The 19489-nt window shown below is 48.4% G+C and overlaps 1 protein-coding gene and 1 long non-coding RNA gene across 3 annotated transcripts in view; one reads left to right on the forward strand and one right to left on the reverse strand.

The window, feature by feature from the left end:
- Window positions 1-2340: 2340 nt before the first annotated feature.
- PLB1 (phospholipase B1) overlaps window positions 2341-19489 on the reverse strand; it is a 180108-nt gene continuing 162959 nt past the window's right edge. For both annotated transcript variants that reach the window (XM_045189289.3, XM_071221572.1), the window contains exons 55-60: window positions 19011-19092; window positions 17900-18004; window positions 17287-17382; window positions 11371-11445; window positions 7343-9895; window positions 2341-2910 (exon numbers count right to left, since the gene is read on the reverse strand). In XM_045189289.3, coding sequence (XP_045045224.2) covers window positions 9707-9895; window positions 11371-11445; window positions 17287-17382; window positions 17900-18004; window positions 19011-19092 — 547 coding nt within the window. In that variant the 3' untranslated portion in view covers window positions 2341-2910; window positions 7343-9706. The remainder of the gene's footprint in view (window positions 2911-7342; window positions 9896-11370; window positions 11446-17286; window positions 17383-17899; window positions 18005-19010; window positions 19093-19489) is intronic.
- LOC139440934 (uncharacterized) lies at window positions 15984-17758 on the forward strand. The gene is made up of 2 exons (XR_011651264.1): window positions 15984-16522; window positions 17059-17758. It is a non-coding gene; the product is annotated as an uncharacterized lncRNA (long non-coding RNA).

The following is a 19489-nucleotide window of genomic DNA, read 5'->3' on the forward strand; positions in this document are numbered from 1 at the left end:
TGCTGGGTCCCATCCCCGGGATTCCTGGTTGAATAGTTCTGAGATAGAACCTGGGAGGTTGCATTTCGGTGACAGTCCCTGATGCTGCTGCTGCTGGTGGTCAGAGGACCCGATTTTGAGACCTGCTGGTCTGTAGTTCCCAAACCTGTGTCTCAGAATCAGCGGGGAAGCCTGGTAATGTGGAGATTCCGGGACTTGCCTCTGTCCCCCTGAATCAGATTGCCAGCGGTCTGTGTCTCGGCAGCCTCCTCCTGGCCTGGCCTCTGATGACCTGTTTTTCTAACCTCTGGTGTTAAATAGGTTATCATGGGATGGAGGCCGCTCCTGCAGCAAGCTTCCTCAACTTCCCGTTGCCACAGAAACCCATCACCTCCAACGTTGCCAGGCAAGTTGAAGAGGAAAACTTGTACTGGCCGTTTGATTAGCTTTAGGAAGGTCTCTCTCTGGTCATATACTTTTTTCCCTCTAGTGAAAGTAAACTATCATTTGCATATCACTGACAGTTCATCAGGTGTTTATCTTCAGCAATAATTCTATGGAGTATTAGCCCCAATTTATATATGAAAATACTGTGGCTCAGGTTTAAGAAATTTGCTGATGACTTCAGGTCCCATAATTTTCCCATTATCCCGTGCTGGAGAGAAAGCTGTAGGTAAGTGTAAACACCCTGATCTGGTGGATAAGTTCCCTCCCTCTCCACCTGGGGGTAAGAGTACAGGCAGAACTAACGCCCCTGCCTGATCCTTGCTACCTCCCATTGTCCTGAGCCCTCAGGTGTCAGGCTGCACCTGATTTCAGATATTTTTATACAGAGGCATCTAGATAGGGCTCTTAAATTAGAATTTCAGACAAACTATCCCTCAGAATTGAGAATAACTAATATAATGTGGGTGTAATTAGATATGCTAAGCATATCAATTGAATCGAACACAGAGTCTTTATCTTCACTCGCCACATAGAACTCCATTGCACAAGTATTATCAGGTGACCTATCCAAGTTTATGGGGTTAGAAGTGACAGAGCTAGAATTTGAAGTCTGTCTGGCTTCAAAACCTGTGTTCTTGAAATGAAGAAGATTAACAATAACAAGGGTTGGTGAGGACGTGGGAAAAAGGAAACCTTCCCACAATCCTGCTGGGCATACTAAGTGGTACGACCACTTTGGGAAGCAGCTTGGCAGTTTCTCCAAAAGTTAAGTAAAAGTACCCCTGCCCTGACCAGTGTAGCTCCGTTGGTTGGGCATCATTCTGCAAAGCAAAAGCTCAGCAATTTGATTCCTGGTCAGGACACATGCCTGGGTGGTGAGTTTGGTCCTCGGTCGAGGAGTGTACGAGAAGCAACCAATTGATGTTTCTCTCCCACATCAATGTTTCTGTCCCTCTCTCTCTCTCTCAAAAAAAAGTTAAAAATAAATAAAGTACCCTTATCACATGACCCAGTCATCTCATTCCTGGGTATTTACCCGATAGAAAAGGAGCAGATGTACACAAAGATGTGTGTACAACGTTGACAGCAGTTTTGTTCACTGGAAATTATTGAATAGTCCCAAACTGGAAACTACTGAAGTGTCCAACAGGTGAATGGGGTAAATAAATGGCAGTATATCTGTATGTTGGAAAACCATTCAGCAATGAAGAACACCACAATAAAGATGAATCGCAACATAGATGAATAAAAAAATTAAAGAAGTCAGACATCAAAGAGTACCTACTCTATGATTCCCTTTACATGAAATGCTGGCAAGGGGGAAACACCTGCAGTGGTACATGGGCAAGAGTTAGGACTATAACCCTGTCTTCTAATCTTCATTCTACAGCTGCAAAAATGAGGCTCAGAAGGTTGAATAGCTTGTCCAGGATGACACACCACCAGGCTACTCTGTCCTTGACCTTGGGCTGTCCTGCTTGATCTCACTTGTTTTGCTGGCTCCCTCTTCTCATTGGGAGGGTGTCGGCTTACCATTCCCTTGGCCTGTGGGTGGCGTGTGTGATGTAGGGTAGAGCTAGGGAAAGAGGCAATGTGATTTAATGGAAAGAGCCCAAGATTTTTTTTTAATCCACTTTATTCCCCAATATAACATGTATGATACAATGTACCCATTTTCAGTGTAGAAACTGAGTTTTGAAAAATGTAACCCCACCGCAATCAAGATTATAAATAGTCCCATCACCCAAGAGTTCCCCTCTTCATGCCCTTTTATCCTCAGGTCCCCCAGCCCAGGCCACGAAATATTCTTATCTGCTTTCTGTCATTGTAGATGTTTTACCTCTTCTAGAACTTCACAGGGAAAGAGTATGCACTCTTTGAAGGTCGGCTTCTTCAATGTTTTGAGATCCATCCAGGTTGTTGTGAGGATGAGTAGTTCATTCTGCCTTGTTGCTGAGTAGGTTCTACAGTATGGACATATTGCAATTTGTTCATCCCTTTCACCTCTGGTTGAAGTTCCGTAGTTTCCAGTGTTGGACTATTATAAAAAAAAACTGCTGTCAAAACTTTTGTGCAACTCTTTGTGTAGGTATATGTTTCTTTTCTTTCTTTCTTTTTTTTTTTCTTTTTCTTTTTTTTGCAAACACAGGAATTCATTGCTGGACCCTGTGATAAGTTACCTCCCTCGTGTTTTATTTGTGGATTGACCCTGGCACTCTCAAGTGTCACATGTCACATACCGTATAGGTGGGTACCCAAGAGTGGCAGGGCGGACCCAACACAGAGAGCTTAGAAGTGGCCCTTCGCTCAGTCATTTACTTTCAACATGCTGTGACACCTGTCCTCTGAGGTCATGGAGTTAGCAAGTGGTAGAATCAGAACTGAAATCTGACGACAAGCTGTCAGACCAATTAAAGCCGGAGCTGACAGTCGGGCTCCTCACAGCCACATCACGAAATGAAAACAATGACGATCTAATCAGACCTGACGGGAAGACAAAACATTGAAATTATGAAGATTGTATTGAATATAGATTTATGTGCACCCCTCCCTCAGGGCACATGTTGCATTCAGACATAAGCGAATGATTGAAGCTACATGGATTAGCAAGATATTCAGTACACGTCAATACACCCCCTACGCTTTTTAAAAGCAATGTTTGAAATCATAGCACTGTCAACTCAACACCTCACAAAATTCTCTAAACAACAAATGTTCAAAGGCTTTTTCTATCTTTTTAAAGTTGTTTTACTAGCAAAGGCAAAGAATCACATGCCATAAAGAGGAAAAGAAAACAAGGGAAATCGTACAGCACCAGAAGAATGGGTGCTGGTCTGGACACACTGTTGGAAGAGGCAGAGAAAACATCACTAAGCGCTAGAACAAATTCTGAAGCATTGGGCATCTGGATATAATATAAACTAAAAACCCCAGCCACATTTTAGCCTGTGGGATTTGTTGGATTGTTTCAGTTATGAACTATACATACAGTTGCTGTGTGCATGTATACCATTAAAAGAAAAATGTACCAGTGAAAAATGTCTGTCTCAATAGACAGTTTTTTTCTTTAATAACAATAATTCTTTGGAAAAACTGTGGACGTGTCCTCACTAATTGAGGGCTTGGATAAAAAGGTTCCTTGGTAAGAGCCCAGATCTAGCACCATCCATGAAATTCTTTCCCCGAACCTTCGTTGGGGAGCTATTGCTTCAAAGCCAGGAGTGCACAAAATATGACATCATCAAGGTAGTAACTGCTACAAAAACAAGATTTTAAGGATAACGGAATGCTTACAACATTTTTGTAATGAGATAGAGAGTTAGCATGAAAGTATTTTGGCAACATGCTTGGAAGAGCCACTAAGCTTGAAGGCAAATTACATTTTTTTTTTTTAAATCCATGGACCACAGTTTCACACTTGCTGACCTTTTTTAGTATGACAGCGGGTTGTCAGTAATATGTCACCTAGTAAATATTTTAGAGAAAAAAGAACCTCACTTCATGGAAAAGAAGTAATTGGTTTTCAAAAGTGACTTGTGTAGTGCAATGTGGGAAGGTACGCTTTAAAAAAAAGATAAGGGAGGGGATTGACTTAGAAAACAGCTGTTTGGGAATGTTGCTGCTGTTCTGTGATTCTGTAACTGAGTGATGAGCTCTATCTGTAGACACTCTCATATCTGTAAATTAAAAACCCACTAAGAAGTACATTTTAAAACCTGGTTTGAAAATTTCAAAAGAAAGAGTATCGGCGGGGTTTGAACCCATTTGCGAAAAATGGGACATCTCCCAATTAGTTTGCTAAGACATGAAAAGGGGAGATTGAAACCAGGGAGGAGGGTCTTTGATTATTGACAGTTCAGTAAAAGTCTTTGTGCAACTGAGTGACCATTCACACAACCACCAAGGTGCCTCTTCTGTTTGGAGTCGCCCATGTTTGTGAGGAATTTTTTGTTCCGCTACGACAACCTTTGAAAGCAAGTTTACAAACAAAATCAACACGACCCCAGACCAATAAACGACTGTGTCACGAAGCTTTAAATCAAGATTTTCAAAAGTACAGAAACACATTCAAATCAAAATGTTTTCCTTCCCCCAAATGTTACTATTATTTTAACAAGAGCAGAACTTCATTTCAGCTTTATGTTGTCTTGTACCTCTATTTTTGTGAATGTTCTGTGATTTATATATTAGCACAGTTATACAGGGTCTGGCACAAATAATGCCCCTTTTTATTACAAAATCATAAGCATGTAATTCTGTAACATAACAATATCACACTGAAGCATATCATATGGCATTTTAGGTGAAATGTTCAGATTAAAACTATACATTATTATACCCATATTATTACCCTACCAACCACACTCAAGCAGGTGTTACTTCTGCAGGACCCTGTATATATAATTTATAAATAAATATCTCTATATTGGGATCTACATGCTAAAGTATTTTTGCTGATGTGGGCACATAATTTAAAAAGCAGGGTGACCCCAGCGGCGACAGTAAAACCTCTGGAGGGGCCCCGTATCCTCCTCATCGATGTTTTCTGCTGGCTCACACAGGACACATGATAGTGAGGCTCAGCTCTGGAGGCTGATGGGCTGACTGATGGTCTGAATGAAGTGTTCTGTTATAGAAACAATATAAATACCAACTCAGGGGGAAAAAGACTGAATAAATAAATAGACATTTGGCAGAGCACCAAAAGGGTCCTCAATTTTCTCATTTGGGCTGCTTGTCTGAATAGCACTAACAGTGGCTAAGTGCACTGTGTCCACCCTGCCCGGTGCTCCGTGCTTTACACCCAGGCCCTCCCCGCATTCTCACAACAGCCTGATGAGAAACCAACCAGCGCCTGTGCTGCTTTCCCAGGCACCTGTGCCTCCTTCTAGAAGGACGGTGGCCCCAGGGACAGTTTTGGAAACTGCTTATGTTTCCTGTCTCCCCAGGGGATTTCAGACCCAAAGAGATCCTGATCTCATCCCCTGCTAGGAAAAACGAGTTACAAAAATAGAAGCAGAAAAGAAAGGTCGAAATTGAACCTCCACATATAATGACTTTATCATCGATCTACTGGTCGCAGGAGATATGCTCTGAGCTATTTTTCAGTAAGTGGAAAAAAACCAAGCTGCCTTGTAGGACTCTGACCTAGGAGGCTCTGCCGCAGGGCCCAGGGCGCCTCCTTCTCTAGGGGGTTGAGCCCCTGGCCTACTCCTTTCTGCTCCCCATAGACAGGGACATGGGTTCAGTTGCTCTGGCTTTTGAGAACACGAAGACTAAATGGTCTAGTTAGGCCAGCTAGGGGGATATGTGGCCTGTGAGGGGCTCAGAAAAGCTCTGAAAAGCTCTGCACTTGGTTTAATGCTCTGCTGTCGCTGTCTTAACATTCTTAATAGTTTTTCTGCAAAGAAGTCATGTATTTTAATTTTGTACTGGACCCCACAGATAGAAGAGCCAGTCCTTCGTCCAGGCCGTGATGGGGTAGTCTTGGGGAGGGCTGGCTTGGGGAACTAGTTCCAGCTACAGTTGTGAACCCTGGGCCCATTTCAACCTTTGACATCAAGTTTAGAAATAAACTTCCCCTAAAACCAGACATTTGTATGTAACAGTCCCCTGGCAGAGTGGGTGGAGAAAGCAGCTGCCTCCCAGATGATTTGGGGGTTAGGTGGTGAGAACCTGTCCCGCCCGGGACAGGTGTCCTGGGCCCGGAAGTGTTCCCCACATTTAGGGCCCACCCAAGATGACAGCACTAGAAAGGAGGCAGTGCCAAATATCTTTTCCTTATTATATTTATTTTACAATGCCCCTTGAATAATCTATTGGAATTAACACTGATGTGGGCAGGAAGTTAATGATCGAATACCTGTCTTTTAAACTGTAGTTTTTATCTCATTTAATTCTTGCAAAGAGACTGGAAAGACATGGCATCTGCTTTAGTTTCCCCTGGCTGTAAGACTGGGGTAATAGTAGTATGTACCTCACTGGGCTGTCGTGGGAACTGATGAGTAATACAGACTTAGCTAAAAGCAACACCTGGTCTACGGTAGATACACAGGAAGTAATGTTGGTTTACTAAGTATTTAATCTGTTGTATCTCCAGAAGTTTATTTTTCTTTAAGACCAATGTATTTGATTGCTAGAAGTTCTATTTGATTCTTAGTTCTTTCATAGTTCTGCCTTTATTGAAAAAATAATGCCTTATTCTCGTCTCATGTTTAAATTCCTTTGGTCTTTAATCTTTCTAAACAAACTTATAGTCTGGCTTTAATACCGTTATAAGACTGTTATGTAAGATGTGGGTCTAATACTGCCTTTTGTTGTGTCTGCCGATTCTCACAGGGATTGTGTCTTCATTAAAAGATTTGTCTGCTGCTAAAAGTCCACACATACGCCTTGCAAAATAAATCATAGTCCCTTTCAGTAATTAAAAAAAAATCATAGCTTATTAATGAGAGTTCTTTAGACCAATTGGAAGCAGAGGAGCTCATGGTGCCATCACAGCCTCGTGAAGACGGTATCCTCTTTTTCTGGATTTTCATTTTATACCATGTTTATCTGCAGTTTGGCCTAATTCACTGCAGGAATCATCCGTTTTATGTTTTGGGGTTTCCCCCCTGCCCCGGACATGAGTCTCATTTTGATGAACGTCCCATTATGTAATGGAAGTATAACTTTGGGCCAGCTACCTCCTCTCTGAGCCTCGGTTTTCTCCTCTGTGAAGAGGGGATGATAAGAGGGATGCAGAAATTTTCACTATTGTGCACCACAGCGTCCGTCATGGTGTAAACCCTCTGTCAACTCTCTTTGGCATTATTTTTCTTCCCATTAACCTTCCCCAATAACACTTACAGACCCAAATCAAATGCAGCCTGATATCACAACCATTATAACAACATAGTCACTATGAACTCCTTACCTTTCCCAGAGCGTCCCACTAGCGCCAGTGTATCTGGCTCATCCATCCATCCTCATTTGCTCTGGCTTTCTTGCTGTCCTCTATATACACCAGGCTCATTCATCTTTCCAGTTAATAGAGTTTGCTGTCTCCACAACCCCTTTCTTTTTGGCCTCTAACTAAATCATCTCTCCATCCTTCAGAGCACAGTTGAAGTTCAATGTCTTTTAAGAAGCTTTTGCCCAAATTTAATCCATACTAATCTCTTCTGCATGTAAAAAGCCCCTGTGGAGAGGAGTGTGGAATGTAGCTGTCCCAGGATTTGGTGGCTTCATTCATAGCGAGGCCCTGGGTGCTGTCCTAATGAGATGGAACACCTTTCCTATGGGTAAGGGACATGGCGTGTGGCCAGTGTATGTGAACTCCCGCCAGGTCCAAGTAGGTCCTCTTACATATCTTTAAATTTTGGCTGTTTAGTATATATTTGGAGGGCCTGACTTATGTCCCTTCAGAATGGACATCTCTTTGTGACAACTGTTCCTTGGTTATGACCCTGGGATCACTTTTTTGTTATTATTGTTAATTTTTCAGACTGAAGGCTCAAAGATTACTCATGTAGTATAAATTCCAACCCCAACCCAAGGGAGGGGACCCAGGCTTTTTTGAAGTAGGAGCTATTGGAAGAATGGAAACTTGAGGGAAAAGGAGCATGGGGGGAATGAACTTTTGGATTTAATGGGTTCTCTTTGTTGTTACACTGTGGTAAGCTAGGAGCACAAGCGGTGATGTGGCCGTTCTTTAGGACATGTGATTCTGTCACTATGTCTTTTGGTCCCTAGGAAGAAATGGAGCTGGGATGCCGTCCCCACTGTACAGAACTTGAAGCTAAAAGAACACTGGGATGGGAACTAGGTCTTCTGGGACTCTATTCTGTTTTACAAAGGAGAGAAGATGATGAACCTTCACAAGAGGAAGGCAAATGATTTTCATCCACACGGTTGCCCAGTTCCCACACCCGTCTCGGGACCCCTCCACTTCCCTGACAGCCTGGACCCTGCCTCAACTCTCCAGAGAGGAGAAAACCACTCCTTTCCGTGTGTGTGGCGTGTAGTCACAGAGCCCGTGTGTCTGTGTTTCTCATTTTCCAGCAGTGCTGGGAGGCCGGCGACGCGGTACCCTGAGTCCACGTTGACAGGTGAGGCGTCTGAGAAACTGGGGCTCAGGCTGGTGACAGGGTTTGCTGCAAGGGCCACACGTTCAAGTGATACCTCCGGGGTTTTGACTCACATTCTTTGTCCTCCTGAACTGTGGGACCAGAGAGGTACTTAGAACACAGTTAGTAATGGGTTGTTTCTTTGTTTGCTTTTTATTGAGGTGAAATTCACAGGACTTACAATCGGCCGTGTTAAAGCGAAAAGTCAGTGGCATTTAGTACATTCGCAATGCTGTGCAACCACCACCTCTACTCAACACTTTGCCAGCGCCCGCTCCCTGGGCTTCTGTGCAGGACAAGAGGAATAATCTGGATGAGGCGTCCATGCAGCTCCGGGCCTTGCTCCTGGTAGGGGCCTGTATCCTGAGACTCTCCAGCTCTCTCTCAGCAACCTGGCAATGTAGAAAGAGAAAGTCTTTCCTAAATTTAGCACCTTGAGGAAATCAGGTTAAGGATACGTGAATTATGCATGCTCCAATCCTCTTATTTTTTAAAAATGACATTTCAAAATTGCCCTCTCCCAGGGAACCTCTCCCAAGGAACTGCTCCTCATCTTGAGAGTGATCAGACACGTTCGCCCATCAACGTCCCAGTGCTGAGTTTCACCCTGTCCCCGAGCTTCTTGTCTTTTGAAGGAGTTTGTCTTCTCGGTCAGGTACCTCCTGGCCTTGGAGGTACTGCGGTGCTCTGCGTTGTCCTGGGTACCAAACAGGTATGCGACAGGTGTGTGTTGGATTGTACTGGATGGTGGCCAGCCAGCTCCCAAGTTCTAGCCACCATCTGGTGACCAATATTTTCCCTCTTTTGCAATAGTGGGTTTGGCGACTGAGCTGTCCCTCCGGGGCTGGGCTGGAGCCGGGTAGGGACTGGTCTGGCTCTGATCGGCCATCACTTGGGCAGTTCTCACAACTGCCTCCCTCAACAGATGGAAGGCGAGAGCTTCAAGCAAGTCAACCCAAGAGTGGAAGGGCTTTGGCCTTTATTTAAATTTGCCAATTCTAGGAGCATAGGCCCCAGGCCTCAATGAGTTACGACGGTCCTTTCGGTGTCCTGCGTCACCAGGTTTGAAGCCAGGCTCTCTGTGGTGGTTGGGGGTGGCTGAGGTAGAGGGCTGGTGAGAAATGGTGTGGCTGGGGGCACCTTGGATGAGTGCCCCCACACGGCTGGCTGGCCTAGAAGCTCGTTGAAAGATTTCCCCTCTGGCGCCTTCTCACGGCTCTCCAGGCCATCATCGTGCCGACGCCAACGACAAGGCCACCTCCTGCTGCCACTGGCGCGGCCCACCAGAGCACCTTGGGGCCAGCTTCAGCCTGGTCTTGGAGTAGCTGGCTGTTCCTCAGGGTGTGGAGGTAAGGCCTCTCCTGTGGAGGAGGAGAGGGTCGAGGGTTAAGGGCCTCTGAAACCACGCATCTGCCCACCTTAGGCCTGCCAATCCCCATCCTGAAGATGCTGCACATTTCCATGGCACCTCCGTGTGTAAGGCTCCCTCATCTACACCGTGCCCCGATCTTCTAAAGGAGGAGGGTATCCAGAGTGGGCAACAGGCCGCTGTAACCTCTTTGGGGCATCTCACTGCATCTCCTTTCCTGTCGACCCGATTTTGAAAGATTGGGAGCTGACAGGTGACCAATGAGAGAGTCCAGGGGAGCCCCCAACTCTGTTTCTTCTAGGCCCCCTTGTCCCCATCCTCCCATCCAGGGATGCCTAGGGAGCAGAGAAGCTCCATGTAGAAGGACAGCTGGTTCTGTAGTAGATTGGAGAACCGAAAATGAGAGAGGCAGGGGAGGCGGTGTTTGGGCCTGCCTCCCTGGACACCTCCTCCCAGGGAGCACTAATTGAGCGCCTGCCTGTGGAGCCCTGTGCTGGGAGCTGGGAGAGCACCTGAGAGCTAAGATGTGACCAGGAGATAAAAGGAGCCTGTCAGTGTCTTACTAGAGGTATAAACAGAAAAGAGAGGCCAAGGCAGGTGTGTGTCTAGGGTGGAACCACAGAGTGAGATAAGGCGGAACAGTAGCCCAGACAAGGCCTGAAGGATGTGAAAATTTTCCATAGGCGGAGCTGGGGGCCGAGCCTCTGGGAGAAGCAGAGGGCAGCTGGGGCTCATCTGGGAAGCTGCTGCAGCTTCAGGAGCAGAGAGTGTCCAAGGCAACTGAACAGAGAGGGTCTAAGGTGCCTCTCTTCAACGGGCAGCGGGAAACAGGGAGGGTTTTAAGCAGTCTTGACAACACTGGAGTTACTTCCAGGACGCTGCTCCACATCCAGCAATGAGTGCGGGGTGGAGGGAGAGAGGGGAGCTGGGGAGCAAGTGAGGGGCTTTGCCAATGGTGCGGGTGAAGGCAGTACGGGCCTGGAATACAGCAGCGGTGGAAAGGGAGGAAGAGGATGTTCTGGCAGGCTCCCAGAACAGACAACGGTGTCTTAATTCTCTGTGGCTCCCTTCCTCCCCACTCCCAACCCCACCCCCACCCTCACCTCCCCAGTGGCGTGCCTGGCCTGGGAGAGCTCCTCAACGTTGTTTAAGACAGAGCATGACTCAGACCCCTCAGGGCAGAGGGTGACTCAGGTTCTGGCCAGCACTGTGTGCCTCCCCTGAGTGCCTCTTCCTGCTTCAGCCTGTTGCTTTCTCACTCCCCTCACCCCTGGACGAGCGCTCTGAGGAGCTGAGAAGTGGCAGGGGCGAAGAGGGGAGATGAGATTTGAGAACGGAGGCTGTGAATAAAGGTGCACAATGCCAAAGCCTCCCAGGGGGCTTTTGTTGTCTCCAGGTGGATTTATCAGCCCCCTCCACCCTCCCCAGGCATCTGGTCCACACTGGACAGGCAGCATGTTTACTCACAGGAGAGGGACACTTGAGTTTGGTTCGGCTGTAGGTGAAGTTGTTGGAGGTTGTCTTATGGCCCACTGGTTCAAGCTGACGAGAGAAAAAGAGACACCCTGATTCCCTCCAAAGCTGGGAGGAGCGTCTCACCCCAGACTCCCTCCCTCTGCAAGATTGAAACCAGCAAAGAGGCAAGATCCCGAGCAGATACCAGTGGCCCCAGGGTCAGAGCTGGACCTGACTCTCGCTCACAGAGTGACAGGTCAGAGTCCACCAAAATCAGGGTTGGTCCCCAAGTCCGTGTCCTGGATGACCAACCAGTCTAGAGGCCACAGTGAGGGGAATGCAGGCCCAGACCTTCCTGTCCTGCTTCCCTCGTGGTGGCTGTGATCACAGACGCTGTGCATTTTCAATTTGTAAAATGGTGGTAATTCTATTTACCAGCTTCTTGAAGTGTGGGGGGGCTAGCCAATCTCAGGAAAACTTTGAAAACACATTGGTTACCATGACACCATTACCACACTTGGTTTGTCAACTCTAAGAAATCTGGTTTCCTCACCTGAGCATCTTTGTATGTTTTTCCCATAGAGTAAAAGATTTACTCGAAACATTCCCGAGAGCAACTGTGGTTCGCAGAGGTTCTGCTTAATACTGTTGATCCTTGGACCCTCTGAGAATGAGCTGGAAGCTGCTGTACCCCCTCCTCCCAGCATCTTCAGCCAGTGGCCTGTCCCCTGACATGTGGCCAGCCCCAAGGAAGATGAACACCTGGCGCTCTCACCCATTCAATTGTCCTGGACATCTGGCCTCCTCTATCTTCTAATCTGCGTCCCTGCCTCTTCCTGACCTCATCGTGCCTGACCCCCCTGGGGACTGCCTATGAGGTAAGTGAAAAGTACTCCGCCAGCTAACGACCACACCTGGCTCACGATCTTGCTTTTTGTGGTTTTAAAGCCTTTCTACCTGTTCCTGAGTAGCACAGAAGAGGAAGGGCTGCTCTGGCTCTGGGAGAGACAGCATGGTGACGGGAAAGAGCACAGCGGGCCCAGCAGCCGGCGTCCTGGCTCTGCAGATACCGACTATATGGTGCTAGCCAGGCTCCTGAACTGCCCCAAGGTTAGATGCAGGGCATTAAACCCTGTCCCAACCTCTCCACCACAGGCTATCGTGAGCATCAAATGCCAAGAAGCAGGAGGCAGCTTACACATGTAAGATATTATTATTTCCACTTAGAGCTATTGTAACAGAAGCACCTCATGGATGCTGAAGGCCAGGTTGGGGGATTCCCAACGATATTCCAGGAACCCAGAAACTAAGTGGAGCAGAGGGAGGTAATGACCGTTCGGGTCTGAGGATTGCAAGAGTTTCTCCTTTCCGCTGGTTCCTCACCATCAGAGCGCAACCTACCGCTCCGTCTCCCAGCCTTTAACTGCCCCTCCTTGATCCCACATCCCCTCCTGCGACCTCTGCTCTTACTTCTGACCCTAGGAGGAAGAGTCGTTTGTAGCCACTGGCTGTCCTTCTGGACCTCCCCTCTGCTCCAACACCCATTCCCATCAGTCGTCAGTCTCCTCGTGTGACTAAAGCTCTGGTCAGAGTCACATGTCCTCTATTATGCCAAAGACAATGGTCACTTTTTTAGTTTTTTGCCTTCATCTTGTTTGACTTTTCAGCAGCATTTGTCAAAGTTGATGTCTCGCTTTCAAACCACTCACTTCTCTTGGCTTCCCGGACACAGCTCTCTCCTCGTGTCCCTCCTCCCTCCCCCCTCTCTCATCCTCCTCTGCTGGTGTCAGAAGTTGGGGTGAATGTCCTGGGGCTTGGTAGTTGGTCCTACACTTGTTTCCACCAATTGCTTCCCCAGGAGCTCTCAGTCAAATCTGTGGGTTTGAACGCCACCCCTATACTAATACCCCCCATGTTTTTCCCCAGCTCTCCATCCTGACTAACTCTCTGAGCGCCAGGCTCACATATTTAACAGCTTATCTGATAACACAGGAGGATGGATATCTGGAAGGCAACTCTTACCATATCCAACATAGGACTGAGACTTTCCCCTCCCAAGCCTCCTTCTCTCTACCACCTCAACCATCCACCCAATTTCCTCAACCCCAAACTGAGGAGTTATCTTTTATGCCTCTTTTACCTCATGGGTCAGTCTAAAACATCTCCCAAATCTGACCAGTCTCTTCTCCTTCACGCCATCCCTCCAGTCCCAGCCATCTTCAACTTGCCCCTGGACTCCAGCAGCCTCCTAAAGGTCTCTCCAAGTCCACTCCTGCTTCCTTCTAGCCCATTGCTACTCAATAGCCCAAGAGGAAACCGGCTCATGTGGCTCAAAAGCCATCCCAGGACCAGGCTCTACTCCCCTCTCTGACCTGCTCACTGCCCGGCAGTCACACCGGCCTGTATGCTCCTCAGACACTTCAAGTTCATTTCTGCCTCCGGACCTGCACAGGCCCTGTTTCCTTGGCCTGGAACTCTGGCCCTGACCCCGCGTGCCTGGCAGCCTCTCCCGTTCATGTCACTTCTCCCGTGATGCCTCCTTCTTTCCCACCGTTACTCTGTCATATTACTCTGCCTTTTTTGTAAAGCTTTGAATGTGATCAGAAATTACCTAGTTCATTTACTTGTTTATCTGTCTCATCCCAACTAGACTGTAAGCGCCATGAGAACAGGGACATCTTCTTTTTACTTCTGCGTCCCCAGCACACAGCGATGCTCAATAAGTAGTTGTTGAGTGAGGGGATGGACAGAGAGGAGCCGCACAGCCCTGCATGGAGCAGCTCAGGGGCAGAAGGCCTGGGGCTGGCTACAGAAAATGGGGCTGTTTTCCCTAGAGCCCACCTTTCTGAAGCCAGACATGCCAATGAAGGGCAAGTGACAGGCCTGAGCCAGGGCACAGTGGGGTGGGGGTGGGGGGATTCAGAGAAGGCTTCCTGTAGAAGCTGGCACCAGAGTCGAGGGGTGAGGTGGGTAAGAGTCAGGCAGAGCAGGGTGGGGGGGCAGTCCGGGGTAAGGGCTGAGCGACAGCAGACACACACAGGAGGAGTCAGCACGGGCAGTGCAGGAAACGTCACTCCTTACTAGATTGCCAAGCGCAAATCAGAGGGTGGCACAGTGGCTGCCGGACAGGCCAACCAGGGTCAGGTCCCAGAGGGCCTGGCACGCTGTGCTGAGGGCCCTGGCCTTTCTTCCTGGCGGAGGGGTGGGCCTTGTGAATTGGAAAGCAGGGTGTGACTTGGTCATATTTTCATTTCTGCAGACTACTGTGGTTGCTCTGTACGAATAAATCTCAGGCAATCGTCTCCCTCTATAATAATGTCACCTGGGGAGCTTTTCAAACATCCTAAACCCAGGTGCCACCCCAGACGAAGAGTTTCTGGGTGTGAGGCCCAGAAAATTTTATTTTAAGTAAACTTTTTAGTGATGCTCATGCACATTATAAACAAGTACAAATCATTCCCCTTTACCATCGGTGAGCGGCCGATGACTTGTGACGAAGTGAACATAGCATATACCACGCATCCACATAGGAACAGAATGTTACCAGTGCCCAGGGCCCCCTGCCCTCTTCAGGTGTGAGTCACCCTCAAGGAGGCCATATGTTAATTTGCTTGTTTTTGAAATATATGTATCTCTCTATCTCTATCTATCTCTATCTCTCTATCTCTCTCTATATATGTCTAGATATCTGTATATATCTCTGTGTTGTTGAAGTTTGCTTGTCCTCATTGTAAGGTATTCCATTGTATATGTCACAGTTTTTTTAATCCTCATACGAGGATATGTGTACTAATTTTAGAGAGAAAGAAATATCAATGTGTTGCCTCCCATACATGCCTCACCAGGGATCCAACCTGCAACCTACTGGTGTACAGGACCATGATCCAACCAACCGAGCCACGGGGCCAGGGCATGTCACTGTTGTTTTGATCCATCCTCCTGCTGGTGGACGTTTAGGGATTATGAGTAGTGCGGCTAAGAAAAGGCTGTATGCATCTTTTGGTGAAACCATGTGTTCCTTTCTGATGGGCAAGTACCCAGGAGTAGAATCTCGGGGTCACAGGGGATCTGTACGTTCAGATTTAGTAGATAGGCCAAAGAGTTTTTCCAAGTAGTTGTAGGCTTAAATTGTTTCTAAAAGCCTCCAGATGATTCTACTCTACAGCCAGAGCTGACAATTGCTGTTGTAAGGGCTGCAGCCTGGAGACAGGGACATCAATCAGGAGGCTAGGCTGTCACCCCCTGGGGAGACGCAAAGAATATCTGAGAGTGGGATTTTGATAGGAGGAAGCTGCCAGCAGTGGAAGAATAGGCATCAGGGGGAAAAAAAAATAAAGAAAAACTTGATAAGAATACAAAAGAATAAAAAGGAAGACAAAGACATTTCCTGCTAACATTTCTGGCTTTTCAAAAGTCTCTGGAAGAAGCATAATCTGTTAAGAGAGGAGGAGCAGGAGATGAAAAGTTTCAAGTGTGTTTACTGCCACAGGAGGGGACGCTGGGAGCATCAGCCAAAGCCTGCAGACACTATGTCATAGGACTCTAATTATGAGACATGAATTCACCGGCTACGTATGTGCTTATCTGGTTGGGAGTGGGAGGGCCAGGTGGTGCTGCGTCCAGAGCACGAGGCCATTAGACCTGGGTTCTATCCCCGGTTCTGCCACAACTGGCCGGGTGATCCTGGACAAATTGCTTCATGTCTGTGTTGTAGTTATCGAGAATTCTGGCTAGATAACTTCTAAGAGCCCTTTTAGTTCTACGAACCTATTATTTATTCCTCTAGGGGTGAAATTCCAGTAAGAAACTAATCCGAAGAGTTGGCATAATGCAATAGGTTTATACTTGAGATGATTTTGGATGAAAACACTGGACTATATAATTATTTCCCCAAATTATGTAGCATAGGAGAAGACATTCTCTGAGGACTGTAGTTTGGTTTTGCTTTGTTTTTGCTGTTTTTAAAATTTAGAGTATGGCTGGGACAGGGGTGGGTGGCGGCCACAGGCCGTCTTGTAGCATTGTCACTGTGCCCTGGGGCCAAGTGTGCCTTCTGTTCTGAGGAGGGGAGGCTGCCAGAGAGGAGGAGGGGGTGCAGCTACGGAGAACGTCCATGCTGTGCATCCGCTGAGTGAGACCCCGGACCTCCTGCGTGAGCTGACAGGTGCGGGAATATTTGCACAGCGGGGGTGGCAGGTCTCAACTGCGGTGAAAGGGGCAAGGGTGCAGAGTGCTTACCCCACGGGAGAAAAGAGGGAATGTGCACATTTGGGGGTGGTTGGGTTACCCACTGAGACTAAATCAAAAGACACCTGTGGATTGGAAAGGCATTCCCTTGCTCTGTGCAAGAGGATACAGCTAGGGGGGCTACTGGTCAAGCTCGGTACAAATGTGGCTCACTGTCCAGTAGTGAGTAACCAGCCATACAGGGCAGGGGCAAGGCCAGGTGTTCCTGTAGCCCCGGGGCTCTCCGTTCATTGCATAAGGTCCCCTTTACCACCTTAAGAAAGGATGAGAATAGGTGGCAGCCTGGAAAAACAGGCTGGGAGCCTCTCTCCTCTTTGCTGTTTAAAGAAATGCTAGTTGAGGATGTGCTGAGACTGGAGTGATGGGGCTGACATTTGTTGAATGTTAATTATTGCGCCGGGTGCTGCTCACACATTGTCTCACATTTCTGTGTCGTTTTCATTGTTTTTACAGATGTTGACACAGATGGCCGGAGAGAGGATCATCTGCCCAAGATCGCACGGTCAGGGGCTGACGCTGTCACTTCCATCCAGTCTATCTGACTACAAAGTTGGCGCCCACAGTGCTGGGGCATTACTGAGGGAATCAGATCTGTCAGGACAAACACGCTGTGCCGCCCTGTCGAGCTCTGGGGAGAAAGGCGCCTTGTCAGCCGGGAGGCAGTTGGTGTCGGGCACTCACCATGTTGTTCCACAGTGCGATGGCCATCTCGGCGTGGCCACGTTCCGAGAAGTGGAAACAGTCTTCAGAGAAGAAGGACAGGTCGGCTCTTCCTCTCTGTGACCAAAGGGAAGGGGATCATCTTCCTGGGACAAGGGCGCTGCTGCCTGCCCCCCCACCCAGCTGGCAGGCACCCTGGGCACCTCTCTTTCCAACCTTGCTGGCAACTGGCTCGGATGCTGTTGGAGAAATTCCCCAATTCTTGAATTTTTATTTTTAACTAGACATGAATCATAGCTACCCACAGTCCATCCTTTTCCTTCAGCATCCCTGCCCTCGTAGTAGAAAAAGAATAATATTTTTAGGAGGATCTCCATTCTATCCCAATCCAGCAAAGAGCAGAGCCGTGCCTCAGAAGCTTGGTCAAACATTGATTTTCTCCTTTTCTTTCCTAGTGCAGCTAGGTTCCAATCATACTCCAAAAATGGGTGAAGGGGAAGCAAAAAAAAAAATAAAAGCCCACACAGAGAAACCGGTCCCACACAGGGACCGTGGCCATGTACTTACTGAAGAAAACCCATGGTCTAAGATATGGCTTCTACACACGTGCCTCCCAGACACGCCCGCCGCTCACCTCGTCCAGGGGGATAAGGGTGTTTTGGAAGAAAGGCTGCACAACCACCGCGAAGTCCTCACGCTGCAGGTACTGGTGCCAGTAGGAGAACCTGGAGATGCCGCTCTGTGGTGGGGGAGAGAGGCTGCTCGACCCTCCCGGCAAGGATGGCCAGGCTCTAATCCTGCCACCTTGGGTGGGTCACGACGGGGACCAACTCCCCCTGGACAAAGGTGACTGAAAGGGTGTACACAGCAGTAGCACCTGATTCCACTCTGAAGTCTCCATAGGGCTGGGCCTGAGCTGCTGAGCAGCCTGCTTGGGCCAAAGGCCTCCCTGTTCTCACAGCACGAAGAGGGGACTTAGGGCATGGGCCCTAGTTCAGGTCCTGCTCAAGTGGGGCACACTTCCATGCCAGCTCCCCCAAATGTGCATGAGCTTAAGGGGATGGGTGTCCACTGTCTCTGGATTTAAGTGCCAAAGAATGGACTCTAAAAGAGACAGACCAGGTGTGCTTATTCTTAAGGAGCTGATAATGCATTTGGGAAAATGAGATGAGATGTGGAAAAAAAAAAGCATGAGAACAATGTAGGGTCAGTGGAGTGTGGGCTGAAGCAGGCGTAAGGAGGTGCATGCTGGTGAAGTTGGTCAGGGCAAGTGGCTGGGAAGAGGAAAGACGACACACCTTGTGTGCGAGATGGGTAAGTTGCAGAAAGGCTCAGAGTGGACATGTCAAGGGAGGGGACAGTGAGTGGGTGGGGCTAAGAAGGGAGAGAGACCAACAGGCAGTGAATACCACCCTCCCTGCCTGAGTGGGGGTGGAGGCCGTCACAGGACAGGTACCCTGGCAGCGGAGTGCTGCTCACCTGCCTCACCTGCCTCACCTGCTCAGGGCTGACCCAGGGCTGGGAGGGGGAGTTCGCTCAGTTTCCCTGCTGAGATTTCTCATGCCCCCCTCCCCTCCCCAGCCTTGGTGTTGGAGTCACCTGCATACATATTTCAGAGGCTGTGATCTGACTTAGGGAGTAGCCTGGCTCTCAGGAAAGCCCTGCTGAGTGCACAACTTTGGAATCCTTGCTCTGGAGCAAAGGTGCCTCCCATCTGGGGCAGGAAGAGGAGGGGTGCAGGTTACCTGAAAGTTCCAGTTCACTTTCTTCAATTCTTGCATCTCCAACGTGTTCTCCTGGGAGCGTCTGAAGCAAGTGCAGTTGCTCCTGTAAGACAAGGAGTCCTATGGAGAAGCTCCCTGGGAGCAGCCTGGCTCTGGGCCTCAGGGAGGCTGACCACCCCCGACACCAGCCACACACACACACAGAGGAAGCTGCTACCCACAGGGGCCTGGACCCTGGACCCTGTGCTGCCTCACATGGGAAGGTGTGACACCTGTACCCCCACAATACAGCTGTGTTGACTTGTGGACCCAGGTCACAGAACTCAGCAGGTACTTGTTGAGAGAGAAGGTGGAAGAGTTGGCACCCAATGCCAGGGCCGCTGTGTGGACAGGCTGCCCATTCCCTGTGCTGCCTGACTGCGCCATCCCAAGCTTGTGGCTTCAGGGGTTCCTCCAGGGAAGGACCAGGCAGGGCTGGAGTTTGGGGAAGACTGACATGG

The sequence above is a fragment of the Desmodus rotundus genome, chromosome 5 (genome assembly GCF_022682495.2).
Source record: "Desmodus rotundus isolate HL8 chromosome 5, HLdesRot8A.1, whole genome shotgun sequence".
In the NCBI taxonomy this organism is placed as follows: domain Eukaryota; kingdom Metazoa; phylum Chordata; class Mammalia; order Chiroptera; family Phyllostomidae; genus Desmodus; species Desmodus rotundus.